A 15,407-nucleotide genomic window follows, 5' to 3' on the forward strand; every position below is an offset into this window, starting at 1 on the left:
ATGCTTTGGTTGGAATAGTTTTGTTGACGCCCGTGTAGTGTGGCTGCAAAAAATCTCGTTCTGTCAAAAGAACCTGTATTTTGTTATTATTCCTGCAAGTTCTGCTTGACTCTTTGTTGCAATGCACAGCAATTGAAGCAAGTATTAAGCATCAGTATAAAGAATGAAAACATCAACACATGAAGTATTAAAGAAAACAGAAAAACACTACCTGTTTCAAGGATTTGAGCCCCGATCTTTTACATGAGAAGCAGACGTTCAATCTCTGCACCATGCCGCATGTGTGCTAACGATAGCAGCACCCCAAACGACGTTATGCTTGTTTAGCTCCACTTTCAATGCATTGAAAGTGCAGCCATTCCAGGCACTCTCCATGTTCTAGTACACTCTACCATCGGGGTTGTCATCGTCACATCATCCTCACCATACAAGTTTGGTCACACAGTTGTCGTCAAGCAATCATCGTCGTACTCTCATAGTCAACTCATTGTCCTCATACTGTTGTCATGCATCTGTTGTCTTGCGTTGTTGTGATGCCATTGTCATTACGCCATCGTTTTCACGCAGTCATCGTTACACCAGTGTCGTCATGCTGTCGTGTTACTATCGTCATCACATCAGAAACGTCATCCAATTGGGCTCATGCTGTCATCACCATACTTGTTTTGTACCTTTGTAGATGTCATTTCTTTGCCATTCTGTCGTAATCAATCTCTCGTCCGTCACCTCAATTTATTCTGCCAATGTTATGCCATCGTCATCATTGCATCATCAGACAGCTGTCATCATGGATTCGTTGTCATACTGCCATCGTCATGCCGTCATGGTACAGTTGAGCCCGCTTATAACGAACCTGAGCATTACGCGGCATCCTCTTTATACCCCGAAGTGCGTAGTAAGTGGACAACGGCTTAAAAAGAAAAGAAGTTGGCTAGCCAAAACACAAAATTTATTTCTTTGCAAAGAAGTTCGTGATGCTCATCTGTTTCAGCAATGCAGATCCAATGAGGGCGGTCTCCAGTTTACTTAAAGCAGAAGCGTGCTCTTCGCCGAGGCCCTTGGTATAGACAAGTTGCCTGAGGCTCTCTCTGTAGCCCATTGCTACAGGCATGCTTATGGGTGCTGGTTCCGAAGTTTCATCGTCATCAGATTCCTCCGCGTCGTTCTCCACCTGCACTTCGCAATGATGCCCTCGTCCGTGCACGGTTCCGCAATATCAGCGTCTTCATCAGCAGAAAAAAAGTCACCCCAACCAGTGTCATAGCGCCCCATGTCAGAGTTGATGCAGCACTGCCGCAAATCACCGCCAGACCGATCATCTTTGGAAGCATCAGGCTCGGCATTAGGCATTGCGTTGATGAAGCTGGCCTTGCGTAAACAGTTCTGTACGCAAGCGGCCATAACCTCCGCCCAGGCCACCTTTGCCATCTCATAGGCTGAATACAGTGAAACTAGGAGCGGCAAGTTGGCGGCCGGGCGGTCTACAGTGATGAGCAAGTGCTACACGATGCGGCGCCTATACGATGCCTTAAATGCACGTATCAAGTGGCTGCACTTTCGAACTGGTATTGGGCGGCAGGAAAACTAGAGTAACTGCCGTCGGAGAAGTTCGCACGGTGTACGCTCAGCAGTTGTCAAACATGAGCAGCACGCGCCTTCCCTGCCTGTGCATGTTGCAGTCAAACTCGCCCAGCCACTCTGCGAATAAGTTGTGCGTCATCCATGCCCTAGTATTGTGCTTGTAGCGCACAGCTACACAGCTCCAAAAGCAATGCAGCTTCTTTGATTTTCCATTTACAAATGGCATGTGCTGGTCGCTGCCATTAATATTAGTCCACAGAAGTGCTGTAACGCGCACTTTACTGTGTTTGCCGCCAGTGCATGAGTCGCCCTTGATGGCGTGCATTTTGTCTGGCAGCATCTGATAAAATAACAGTTTCAGCTGCGTTATACACATTCTGCGCCGTATAGCTTGCAATAAGGACTCGGTTTGTTACAAGCCACGTGGCAACGTCTTGCTCACTTTCCGACGATCGATTGTAAAACAATCCTGTGCTGCACTTTGAATCGATGTAGCCGGTCAGTACCTGGGTAGAAGTCAGGAAAATTTAGCAGGAACGCGAAGTTTTTGGCTTTGTCCAGCATCATTAGCCCACTTATTGGAATGTTGCGAGCCCGTGTGTCGACGAACCACTTTAGCAGCGCGTCCTCTGCATCCGCATAAGTGGCCTTCTGCAGGCACTTTCTGTTCGTCGAGTCGGCTTCGAAGCTAGCAATCTTTTCCTTGACCTTTAGCATCGTCCAGATGGTTGATTTTGACAAGTTGTACTTCTTCACCAACTCAGTTTTAAGCACCTTGAGACAGTTCTGTCAAAACTGCCCAATTCGTTACCGTGAGCAGCGCTTTTCGTTTTGTGGTTGCTGCAGGCACGGCATTCCTGTTCATCCTGAATTACAATTTGGGCCTAACTAGAACGAAGTGTGGAAGCGAGACTAGTGTGGATAGGATTGCTTCGTGGTAACGGCCAGAAAGCAAAACTTCTGAACTTTAGCCGGTACCTTAGCGCGCGCGCTGAAATAGTGAGGGAGTTGCAAGAAAGAGTAAGGAGAGGGGAGTGCAGTTGCGAGGATAGGCGGGCGGGTGATCTTGGAAGCCACACGCCGACACTTGTGGGCAGCACGTGACGGCGGGGAGAGGGTACAGGGGTGCGAAACCATGTTTTTTCCTTCCATGCACGAAACGGATAGTTTGCCTCCAAGGAGGCTTTTGCAAACAGACCTCGCGCGCGCAAAGGGGTCAGAGGTTGTCGTTATTTCGCATCATGGCAGCGGGTTTGCACCGTCCGTTCGCTGTAACTGATCGGCAGGGCTCAAAGATGTTCGTTATACGTACGATTTTATCCAATTGAAATAGTCTACATTTTGACGGTCACACAGCTCACGTTAAGTGAAAATTCGCCTTAAGTGGGACCGTTATATGTGGGCTCAACCGTAGTTCCATCCTCGTCACACCATCGCCGTCATAAAGACTGCATGATGCAGTTGTCGTCCATGCTATCGTTGTCGCATACTCGTGACATGCTCGTCACACACTCATTGTCATCCTGTCATCATTCTCAAGCTGTCATTGTTATACCATGTTCATTATACTGCCATTTTTGTTCCACTGACGTAATTTCTTCTCTGTCAATGTGTTGGCGTCATACAGTCGTCATGTTGTCAGGTGCATGACTGATCTTGGCGTGCAAGTGTCATATGGTGATGTGGGACTGTACTAGAAAGAATGTATGTAGCATATAGCTGAGGCAGCGCAACTCCCAGAATGACCGCTACAAGTTTTAAATTTGTAGAATCGCTACAGATTCTAGATCACTACACTACAGAAATCGCTGCAGATTCTAAGTAGAGGGTAATGCGATTGGCATCGCCATAGACAGTCATCATGAAATGGGTTCTTCTGGAATCTTCGACCTTTAAAGTAGGGAATGCAGGTCTTGCACAAGTAAGTACAGCATCCTGTGTCACAATTACGTAGCAATGCCTTTCGCCCAGCTTTATGCCACTTATCCGCAGTTTATGGTCAGCTGATCATATTGATAAATGCGGGCGGCGTGTTTGTCTGGCCACTCACAAAGCACAAAAAGGAATAGCAGTCTGGCCTGTGCATCTATCTGATACTCAATCGCCGATAAGGTTGTGCGAGCAAAAGAGCGCATTCTGCCAACAGACTTTCCAGGCATGGAGGGGACCTCACATGGATTCTTGCACCACTACTGCGGCCGCCGGTCTAGTTGGTGCATCTAATTTCGCGCTCCATTGCAGATAATGTCTCTGACTGCAAACATAAAAACACACACACCACCGACAGACTTGTAAGACATGGCGTGAAAAATTGGCTAGAGAATACTTAATCGACATAAAGCATAACCAGGGTGTCTACCATTCGGGTAAGCCGGGAATTCTCAGGGAATTTGAATAGTCTGGAAATACTCAGGGAAAACTCAGGGAATTTGGGCTTCTATCAGGGAAAATTAGCTGTAACTTTATTGAAAGGGAACGAAAGTCGTGTTAATGCTGGCTCCAGTAACAGAGCAATCGCAACGAATCATCGTTGACGCCGTGTCATCGGCATGAGGTATTGCCAGAGTAGTTAACGACCGATTTTCCAGGCGCCCAATTTTTCGGACATGCTTGTTAATTTGCACAGCTTTGCGGCACCACCGCGTACTCCATAGAGTCAATGTATATGGCCCTGACTGCAGGTCTGAAATGGGATTAATCTAAGCCACCACCGCCGCCATTTTGGTTATCTCGCCGCCTCGAACCGGCACTCTTGCACGCAGATCCGCTGGCAGCCGTAGCCACCACCGCGGCAACATTAGGCCTTGGTGCTTCTACGTTCGCTATTAGGCTTCTTGCCGTGAGGCGCCGTGTATTTCATTGAAAGAATTCGCCGCTGTCAGCAATGGCACCAACTCCGCCTTTGTAATCCTCGCGATTGGCTTTGAAGCTCGCAGAGCACAACGCGTTGTGTAATGCCAGTTTCCGAAAGTTAGCTTCGCCCCAGTATAGCAGTCTTACGCGGTGAAGCATAACAAGCGTGGGAAGGGGCAAATGTCACGGGACAAAGTATGTATTCCTTAATTATACACGCGTGCACCCCCGTCTCCTGTCACAGTACGAGCACCGATATGCCTAATAAATGTACTGGCAGGTCTTAAGAGCTTTTTCGGACGTGCCTGTGGCATTTCAGCCCTTAAGGGCAGTTAAAGACATGCATTCATTTTTTTTCGGACTGCCCGATTTTTTGGATGTTTTTGCAGCCCCTAGGGAGTCTGGACATAGTAATTGACTTATAACTGACAAAGTGGATGCTTCGAATGATCCATGGGGTGAATGCATGGCCGAAGGAGGATGAGAACAGAAAGGACTGATGCACTGAGGAATTATCGGGAAAGGAAGCGTGCCGCCGCCTCTTTGAAGGAGCTTGAGCTCAAAAAACAAAGTGTTGGCTGACACCGGGATGCAGGTGTCCCTCATGCAAACCAAGATAAACTCTTTAAAGCAGTGAAACCTCAGACTGAGATGTTGTGTATGGGCTGACAGTATGCCAGGACAGTTGAGGTTGACTTCCCAGCTGCTGAGAGAGAATCTTCGTTGTGACAAAGTTCAGGCCTCGTAACAATGAGCTTGCTAACAGTTGATAGAAATAGCTCATATTCAAAAATATTTACTTCTGTATGCATCTCCTTTTCATTTGTATTTGGAATGGGTTTTACCGTTTTTTTTTCACTGTGCATTTTACTAACACCTTCCTTCTGTTTTCTTTTTAAATAAAATAGATATTACTCCTTACTATTCAAACTGGATTAAGTCTTTTTTTTTCAACATGCTTACTAGAGAGTGACAGCATCGGGCAACATGGTGTTAGCCTGTCTTAACATAAAACAAAGCTCTGGCTCATTCAGGGAATTTTGCGAAAGTGCTCAGGGAAAACCTGGAAAACTCAGGGAATTTGGAAATGTCAACTTGGTAGACACCCTCATAACCATCCAGATCTCATATTTACTTTGTTATATCCGTGTTCGTTATATTGAGGTTTGACTGTACAACCTTGTGGATCGTGTCATAATGCACCGTAGCACTGAAATGCAATCACATCCTTGTAGATAATCATCAGAGATTATAATTCTGCAACATATTTTGTTTTTCTTTGGCAGGACACATTGGCCTATCGTGCAGTGGGCATTCCCGTCTCACGCATCTTCACCATCAACCCCAAGGGAGAGCTGAAGCTGGAGCTGATGCAGAATTTTCTCTCCTCGTAAGTTCGTCACCTGCCGTCATGGGCCCTGGGGTTATCGCATTGTGCTGCTGACCGCGGGGTCACGGGTTCGATTCCCAGATGCAGTTGATGCATTCAGACGGGGCAGAAATGAAAGAATTTGCCAGTGGACTGAGATTCTGCTGTCAGCCTTTAATTAAAAGAAGCCAGAGTGCTAAAAATTAACCTGACCCTCTATTCACTGTGGCATCCCTCCTAGCTGAACTGTTGACTTTGGGCGCTTACCGTATTTACTTGGATCTAATGCGCACCTTCTTTTTTTTTCTCAATAAAACGAGTTCAAAAATTGCATACGCGTTAGAATAAAGTACAAACCTAAACCTGCGTTACCATATCACCATCGGCATTTCAAAATGGCTGTCTCCTACGTGCTTCGAGCCAAGCTTCCGTAGCTTCCTCCATGTGCTGTAGTATGTGTGCTTAGGCATTGACTTAGGTTAGTCGTCCGTCCGTCTTTCCATTTTCTGTGTTTGCTCTATCGGCATGGAAGTGCCAACTGTGAAGACACGCCGAGCTCATCACAATGCCGCAATTTAAAAAAAAGTGATCACTGTGCGGAGACAGATTGCATCACATGTGTTTGGAGTTCCTGAAACTTACGTGCTGTACTGGTGCAAACAGGAGAGGCATTCTACTACGGCGGCTGCTGCGGCCGCGTGGCCCCTATCTTGAAAGAGATCTGCGATGGAGACCGTCTACATGTCTAGGCGCACTGCGTTGTGTTCTCGTCGCTTTGCTCGTGTTGAAGCAAGAGGCCACACAAAGGTCAATTCGCTCGCTCCTGCTACCGCACTTCATCACGCCAGCATTTTGATAAAGAGTTTCCATGGTCATTGAGCGAGACGTGTTCATGTTTGCTTGTGCGTGCATTATGCCATGCCTGTTAATTTAGTTAGTAAGCGAATGTTTGGTAAAACTATTACTCTTACTTTTCGTACAGCTTTCTGCTAATTTGCTATTGCAATCGATGCTTCCTTTGGGTTTTGTGTGATACTGTGACTTTCTTTTAAAATTTATTGCAACTGTAGTGCATTGGGAGTGAATCTTTTTTTCCAAATGAGAGAAAGTTGTTTTTCTGTGTGAAACAATGAGGTGCGCGGTACTACAAGGGACTTCTCTTTTTTAAGCCATGGCAAATGAGTGTGCATAACAATTGAGGGCATGTTAGAATCAAGTAAATGTGGCAATTGTGTGGATTGTAGCTTAGTTTCATATTCCTCATACTCTGGGCTTGTGGATGAAATTTCTACACTTATAGGTGGAGTTAAAATGTTAAGAAATTGGGAAAATTGAGGTATTAACTGACTACTGCTTCCCAAAAGTCTGGGAACAGTGATACAGTCGAAACAGGATATATAGAATTCGACGGTGATCGGAAAATAGTTCGATATAGCGAAAATTCAATATAAATATATAGGCCAAAAAAGCACGCGATCTTAACAAATTGTGGCTTACCGATTGGAACAGCCGCGAGTCACGTAGCATGTGCACAAAATATGAAAGCGCTTTATTTCACGGAAAAAAAAACCCACTAATTTTGGGCTGCTTTTTCCTCTGGGAAGTGAAGTTGAAAACACTAGTCTCAACCTTCTCGAGACTGTCCAGGTGTGAGAGCCCTGTGCCTTCCATTTCGCCGCAACAGCGCTGAATCAGGCTGAATGCTGACGCCAGTTCAGTGGCTGTGCACGGACACATTTCTTCGAAAACACAGTTGCCCTCGTCGTCGCTGGAATCGCCGTCTTGAATGCCAGCTATTCCGGCCACAATGTCCTCATCACCGAGGTTGGCTACCGCTTGAACTTCGCTGTCAGCGTTAATGAAGTCATCAACAGTCACTTCAGACGGGACGGCACCACTCGCGAAACGCGTCCTCCAAGCACTCATCGTCATCTAAAGCTTCCGGAAATTCATCTCCGGCCACTTCAAGGCCTGCCTTGCCGAAACAGTTGGCTACTGTGGCCTGCTTCATGTCACCCCAAGCGCCGGTAATCATCTGGATCGTGCCGAGCAAGTCAATCTTGAGATTGGTTCCCATGCGGAGGTTTACGAGGAGCCGTTGAATAAGTCGCTTCCGATAGCCTACCTTGAATGCCTTTATGATACCCTAGTCGAGGGGCTGCAGTCTCGCTGCGGTGGTCGGCGGGAGAAACTTCAGTTCGATGTGCTGCAGCTTGCAAGTCGTTTGATGGACCGAACAGTTGTCTACCAGAAGGCAAACTCGGCGGCCCGACTTGCCCAACTCAGCGTCCCAAGCCTGCAGCCATTCACCAAAAAGTTGACGTGTCATCTAGGCCTTCCTATTGCAGCAGTAGCGGACGGGGAGCTGTTCACAGTTCTTGAAGCAGCACGGTGACTTGCTCTTCCCGATCATGAATGGCCGTAGCTTGCGCGAGCCATCCATGTTGGCTGCAAGCAGCACCGACACACGCACTTTGCTCATTTTACCGCCGTGACATGAGGTTCTACGAAGAGCGAGTGTCTTATTCGGCAACATTTGCCAAAAGAGACCAGTTTCATCTGCATTGAAGATTTCTGCAGGCGAAAACTTCGCAGTGATCTTCGGCCACTCCTCAGACAGCCACTGCTGCATCTCCTGGCTGCTGACCGCCCCACTTTCACCTGAAATGGCCTTTCCTGCAATGCCGTGGCAGTTTTTAAACTGTTGCAGCCACCCAGTGCCACCGCAAAAGTTCTCTTCGCCAAGAGCTGTAGCAAACCATTTGGCCTTTCCGATTAACATTGGGCCATCAACGGGAATATTTTTCGCTCGGATTTCAAGAAACCACGTATAGAGTGCCTTCTCCACTCTGTCAAAAGCAGCAGGGCGCACACGACACGCTCCCAAGCGACTTTCCTCACCTGCTTTAAGCTTGATGTCCTGCTTCTTTTTTAACCACATACTTAAGGTACTCCGTGGAATGCCGAATGCGTCTGCCACGGAGGACTTCTTTTCTCCGTTCTTGACACGCCGGATTACCTCAAACTTCCTTGCTAAGTCCAGATTCTTCCTCTTATTTATGTTCACGGATGTCATAGCTCACCAGATGACCGCAATCATACAAACTACACATGACACATTGAAACACAGGTACGCACAAGAAAATGCGCGATGCGCAGATGGAGCAGTCCAAGTGAAGCCTGTTCGAGCGGCAGTCAACGGGGCTGCGAAGGAACGACAAAGGGAAAAGAAAGAAGAGAGCAGGGAAAAAGATCGGCGGGATATGCCGTCGAATATGCCCTCTCTGGCTGTCTTGTCTCCCCTGGCCCACGAGCGACAGTGCCGACCCAGGACTCTTTCTTCCTTTTCCCAGGAAGCGTGGCTTGGAAACGTTGCCGCGTCTCCGTGCCGCGCACTCTCTCCGCTGAGCTCCAATGGCCTTGCCCAATGCACACGCCGGCGGTACAGAAGGCGCGAGAGAGCTCGCGCTGGTGGGGCGCAAAAAGGGGGAAAGGCTCTGCGTCTTCGTTGCTAGGCGACAGCCGCGCATGCGCAGAGGAGGAGCCTGCTGACTGACTCTGCGGAAATGTTTTTCCCTGAGGACCGGACACGGATGTCTTTGGGAAAAGCGCACCTTCCAGGGGCACGGCGCGGCGTTCGATATATCGAATGTCCGACGAAAATGGAATTCGATATACTACACAATTGTCCTATACTTTTACATAGTATTTTCAAGGGGGTAATCTGTGTTTTCGATATAGCCAATAATTCGAAATATGCGGGTTCTATATATTCGGGTTCGACTGTATGCCTCATTAATAAAGTTTTAACCTTAAGCAGATTCACAAACTGGTAAATTCATTTTGCTTAATAAGTAAGTGCCAGTCTTGGTTATGAGAAGGCTAATGTCACAACCAAGGTGCAGGTTTGGGACCGGAAATAGAATCAGTGTGCTCAATGTGGAAGTAAATTGATTGATAGATTGATTTTCTGAGCTATTATGGTCTACACACTGGCATGACTGTATGATCGGTTAATTTCTGGGCTCTTGCGGTTGTTCCGTAGGTACCACTGTCTGAGCGACGTCGTGGACCATGTATTCCCGCCGCTGCACAACACCCTCGAGCTGGGCCCCGGCGGGACGCAGTCTTTCTCGGCGTGCGAGGAGTTCAGCTCATTTACCTACTGGCGGGACCCGATAGCACCTGTCGAGATCGATATTGAAGAAGAGCCGATGAGCAACAAGCCCACCGGCAAGCCCAACAAATGAGGTGGAGGGAGGCATGCCTATTGTGCCAGCCACAGTGTGTGGTTGGCTGCCCCCCTTCTCCTTCCACGGGTATCGCCAACGTCTGTCTAGTCGCCGGGTGAGTGTTGATGTTCTGCTGGCATAAGGTTGGCATACTCGCTCACAAGTACACTGACCCATACTCGCATAAGACTCGTCTCAAAGGCATGAGAAGAGCATTGGTGAGTGATCAACGGTGTGAGTGGATGTGACGATAAACAGGAGTGAGTGCCGGTTAACTTGAGCTTTAATCAAAGTCAGTGATGGTAATTTTAATGGACATGAGCGTGAATGTGTGTGACTGTCGCTGAATGTGACTGGATGTGAGCATGGACGTGAGTGAGAAATGGTGATGTGCGCAAAGTGGACACCACACAGAGAAGACTAAACACAATAGCCAATTTGTTGTGTTGGTTTTCTTCTCTGTGTAGTGTCCATTTTGCGTACAACAAGTTTATTTCTGAATATCGCCAACTAGCTCAACACCGTGTCGTTTTTGGAATATCTGAGTGAGTGCCTGTGAGTGGGATCACAGGTGGTTATAAACATCAGTGTCAGTAAGTGAGAATGAAAGTGATTACAGTCTACTGATTTTTCGGGCCTGCCTGATAATTCAGATGCCTTCATGGCACCGGCATGTACTCCATAGACTCAATGTATATGGATGCGTGAAATTTTGGACCCTGAAACAAACACTTTGCCGTCCAATTTTTGTTACTTTTTTCCGCGACCACAGCTCTGAAACGACATTAATTGAAGCCATTGCCGCGGCCATTCTCACAAGCCAGTCCACTGGCACCTGTAGTAGTCGTTTTGTGCTCTTTAGGCCTAACTGCTGCGGTGCCGTGTTTTTCATTTGTAGGACTCGCCGCTGTCGGTAATGGCGTTGACTACGCCTTTGTCATCCTCCTCACCAATTGCATTGAAGCACGGAAACCATGGCTTTGCATAATGACGGTTCCCGACAGTCAGTTTCGCCGCAATACAGTGGTGTTATGTGGTCATGCATACGCAGTGTACTGTGGTGAAGCATACAAAGAGTGCAAAGGAACCACTTTAAGGCAGCATAAAATCTTTTCTTTAGTTATACTCATCTGCAGGCTCCTGTCGCACTATGAACACCAAGACACCTAAAGCATTGCAAAAATCTGGTTTGCCTAAGTCGCATTCACCACAATAGAACAGCATTACATGGTGATGCGTACGCAATGTTTTGCAGTGAAGCATACCAATAGTTAAAAAAGGGCAAATGTCACACGTAATAAATTGTGTTATATACCTGCCGTCTGTCACAGTACGAGCACCGAGACACCTAATAATTGTGCTGGCAGGCCTTCAAAGCTATTTTGCATGTGGCTGTGGCGATTTGAGCCCTTCAGGGTAGTTAAAGGCAGGCATTAGTTCTTTCGGATGTTTTTGCGGTCTCTAGGGGATTCGAAAAATTGGATCTTGAGTGCGTGTTTGCAAGTGTGTAGTGCCAGAAGGGTGAAAGTCTGAGCAAATTGATGTGTTAACCATTGTTCCCATGCCAACTGAAGCGCCATGCATTTGCAGCTCCCACAGACACTAGCGCCAAGGTTTGCTCGTGTAAATGTAGTAGGAAACTCGATGATCAAGAGTCTGCACATTGAGGGACGCTTCAACTCCTCCTTACTAAGGAAACATATGAGGGATTTTCGGACACAGACATAAAGCGTGCTAGTTCGACACTGAGTATCTGGAGTCCCAGTGTCGCAAACATGGAGTCTCTTATAGTTGCATAGAGGGAAAACTGGCGCTGGTGTGCTGTGATATGCATTCCCAAGAATGCATGGAAGTAGTGGCTTCAGATTGTCATGTTTTGTTGGAGAACCAAGACACTGTGGAGATTCGTCTGGCTAGCAATGCTCCGTCTGACGCAGTGGTTCATTCTTGACTAAAATAGCGTGTATAATGCAATTTCCTTGTTTTCTTTAATAGTGTGTAAAAATTTATATCTTATTATCATTATTATTATATTATTATTAAGCCACGAGAATTTGTGCTGGTTAGCGCAGTTATCTCAAATGTGAACAGTACCAGCAGGCCCCTGAAGTAGGAAGAAAAACAACAAAGTCTGTGCTCACTGTGAGCCAGTTTCAATCTTTTGTTTTTGTTTCCTTTGCTTGTATTAAATGTGAGTAAACAAAGGAAGAAAAATTGTCACAGCCAAGAAAATACTTTATATTACAATTTCATTGGAAAAAAAGCTTTATTTGTGTGGAAACGACTATTTTAAGACTGGCCTTGCAAACTCACATCTCTGCATTGCCACGGGGGCACAGTGGCCATTAGTAACCTCACACAAGACAGTGCCACCTGATTTCCAACTTGTTAACATCATTAAAACATCCACGGCAGCAACGACCACTGTTCATTTGTAAAGTGAATCAAATACCCAAAACGTGCAAACCAAACTACAGCCAAACTGACCTGGTGCTTTTCGTTATTTTCACGCAGGTTCTCTCACTCACAGTCACCCATGCGCCATCCTTCCCCCCCTTCTAAGCCAGCCAAGAAGTGGGCCAGGCAACAAGCACCAAAGACTTACTGTGCCCTCCTCCTTCTCGCCATCCTCTCTCACTTCACTGTCCTACCATTTGCCAGCATCCTCCATCATCGTCGTCGAAGACTTTGTCACACAGCCGTCGAACGAAGATGTGAACAAATCGTAGTCTACAATGCCGGAGGCCTGTCCATTCGTTCTGTGATACTTGGTTTGTTAGTTCTTCCCTTCTTCTTTCGCGCCGATGTCGGAACGAGTAGCGAAAAAAGAAAGAGCTTCGAATACAGCCGGTAGTTTAGAAGGGCTGGACCTTTCTGGACCCGAGGATTGCCAAACTAACGCAAGAAGTGCATCACTTAATGCGCAATTAATATATAATTGTTCTCTGCCCGGTTTTCCTGGGATCGTAGATTTATCTGCAGTAAAGATTTAAGAACAGTCACGGTTATTTAAAGGCTATTACAAGACAGTCCCAGCAAAGGATTCGAATGCCTTCCGTCTCTCATTTTGACTTCGAATATAAGATGACTTGAAGCATTTAGGAAATGACGCATATGTTATCACACACCGCATTTGGATTTGCAAGCAATGCAAGCCATAAAAACAGAGGATTACTGTCATATTCTTTTTCTATTGGTGTATCTTTACTGTTTCTTCAATGGCTACAAAGAGTTTCTGATACCTTTGAAAATATTTCTCAAAGTTTCATCAGATTATGCTCACACACAACTTGGCTTGTCAGTATCGTTCTTGCAGTTGCCAAATGTTGTTGCAACACTCATTTTCTCTTTTCTTCTATTGTCATCACACTACTTATGTTTGATATTTCCACTTAAGGTAGATCCTTGAGGTATTGTTTTCATTATTTTTGATATATAAAGTTGTGTTAACCAGCGTAATAATCACCCACGTGCATTTCATCCGGTGCTTTCTGTATGCACGCTCGCATTTATTTAAGAGACAGCTTTAGTTTGGTGTGCCTAGTGCAATAGCGGGCTCGAAATGCCCATGTGCAAAAACCTATTAGGTGACTGTCGTTGTAACACTTGCTTTTTACTGGTAACATGCCCATGAGTGCTCAACGTTTAACACGCACATGCAATTTTTTAGATTTAACGCTTACCAGCTTTGCATGGTTCACGTAAATTAAGTGGCAACATGGCAGCTGTCCTGGCTGCTCACTTTGAACTGAATTTGGCCATTGTAGTATTGACTTCGTTCGTCCAAATTAGTGTGTAAAATGGCTCTCGCTTAGTCACAGGCCGCTTTGACGGCAGAGCATTTGGATAATTTTGCGGCGTCTTCGAGACCGTTTTCGAACATCTAATTTCAAACGCTTTGAGGCCTAACAAGAGAATTGTCTAGAGTGACAGCACCACCCATCGGCGATGTCGAGAGCTAGGCGCGACAAAACATGGTCTCGGAGATCTGGTAATCTCAGAGGCCATAGATGGCAGGCTTGTACTGATTTCGCCGTACATGCAGGCATGGAAGGTACAAATACAACGCACTGCTGGCTGTAATTGTGCTTTCTTTCAGACTTCTCGCACACATGAACACACTTGACTTGGCGAATCATTAAAATCACTTATGTGTATCATCTATGCAAAATTAGAAGCTTAAAAGAATAGTGTTTTTGGGATGTAAACAATATCGCGCTATACTAAAACTCACTTCCCGCAAAATTCGTTTGCAGAACAGTAATGCTACTTCCCCACCCACTATTATGCTAGCATTAAACTAAAACTGTCTAATGTTTCAGTTCCTTATTAGTTACTGTGTTGTTTTCACCATGTGATGTGCTCATTTTGGCACCTTAGGAGAGAGTAGTATATAATAAATATGATCCTAGCTGTTGAAGAACTGCTTTGTTTAGTTAAATGAGTATCAGGGTCAATTAACAATATGTGAGAGTTGTAGCCTTTCTCCAAATGGCTGAGTTTTTATACTATATGTACTTTTTTTTTTCTGTGATGAAGTCATGGTCCATTCCTTGTCTAAATGTCAGCACAAGGCTGGTACCTGTGTTTGACTATCATTTATAGTATTCTGTTATTTGTTTGCAAAAGTGCAGAGATCTTTGCATGTTTTTTTTCTTCCAAGTCTAGGATTGTACGTTGGTAGTTCTTTTAACAGTGTTTTTTTTTTTTTATTGATGAAGCACATTTATTAGTGTAAATACTTGCAGCTTGCAAAGACATGCATTGTTTCATGCCCAGTGTTGTACGGTGAACCCGTTTTTCTCTTCCCCACCACTACTTGGGTGTGTTGTTTATTTCTGTTAATAAATGTTGTTATTACAGACCCACTGTTTTTTTTGTTGAACAGTTTCGTTAATGTTAGAACAACCCTTGCCCCTTTTGTTGAACTGAATTGCAGGGTTTTCTTACCATAGGCCCTTGACAGTGTTCGTAACATTTCTTTTTTGACAGAGTCACCAGGTCGCTACTCATAACACTTTAACTTAGCAGAAAGTCGCTCTGTGATGACGATGATGACTTGCTCAGATTTTTTGAAATGCCAGTTATGTGGGAGCATTGGAGTGTCAAAATCGAAAAAAGTGCACGTGTGTAAAGTTTGAGAGGCCAGTCACATGGTAGAGGTACAGAGGGGATGGGAGGGCTTAGATGAGTGTGTATTTTAATATATATATGTGTATATATATATATATATATAGTTGCACTTCACTAGTTGCACTTCGAGTGTTGAGCTAGCTCCTGAACAACACTTAACATTGTGGTGAACATGGTTTATATCGTGGATCAGGCACCTCTTCGAAGTGGGACGCATTTCTCTCACATTTTACTGCTGA

General features: G+C 45.7%; 1 protein-coding gene across 5 annotated transcripts in view; it reads left to right on the plus strand.

The window, feature by feature from the left end:
• Positions 1 to 14,899, plus strand: part of Lpin (phosphatidate phosphatase LPIN) — a 145,216-nt gene extending 130,317 nt beyond the window's left edge. For all 5 annotated transcript variants that reach the window (XM_075698896.1, XM_075698894.1, XM_075698893.1 and 2 more), the window contains exons 16-18: positions 5,721 to 5,824; positions 9,849 to 10,150; positions 12,550 to 14,899. In XM_075698896.1, coding sequence (XP_075555011.1) covers positions 5,721 to 5,824; positions 9,849 to 10,053 — 309 coding nt within the window. In that variant the 3' untranslated portion in view covers positions 10,054 to 10,150; positions 12,550 to 14,899. The remainder of the gene's footprint in view (positions 1 to 5,720; positions 5,825 to 9,848; positions 10,151 to 12,549) is intronic.
• The last annotated feature ends 508 nt before the right edge of the window (positions 14,900 to 15,407 follow it).

Source organism: Dermacentor variabilis, chromosome 7, assembly GCF_050947875.1.
Source record: "Dermacentor variabilis isolate Ectoservices chromosome 7, ASM5094787v1, whole genome shotgun sequence".
Lineage (NCBI taxonomy): Eukaryota > Metazoa > Arthropoda > Arachnida > Ixodida > Ixodidae > Dermacentor > Dermacentor variabilis.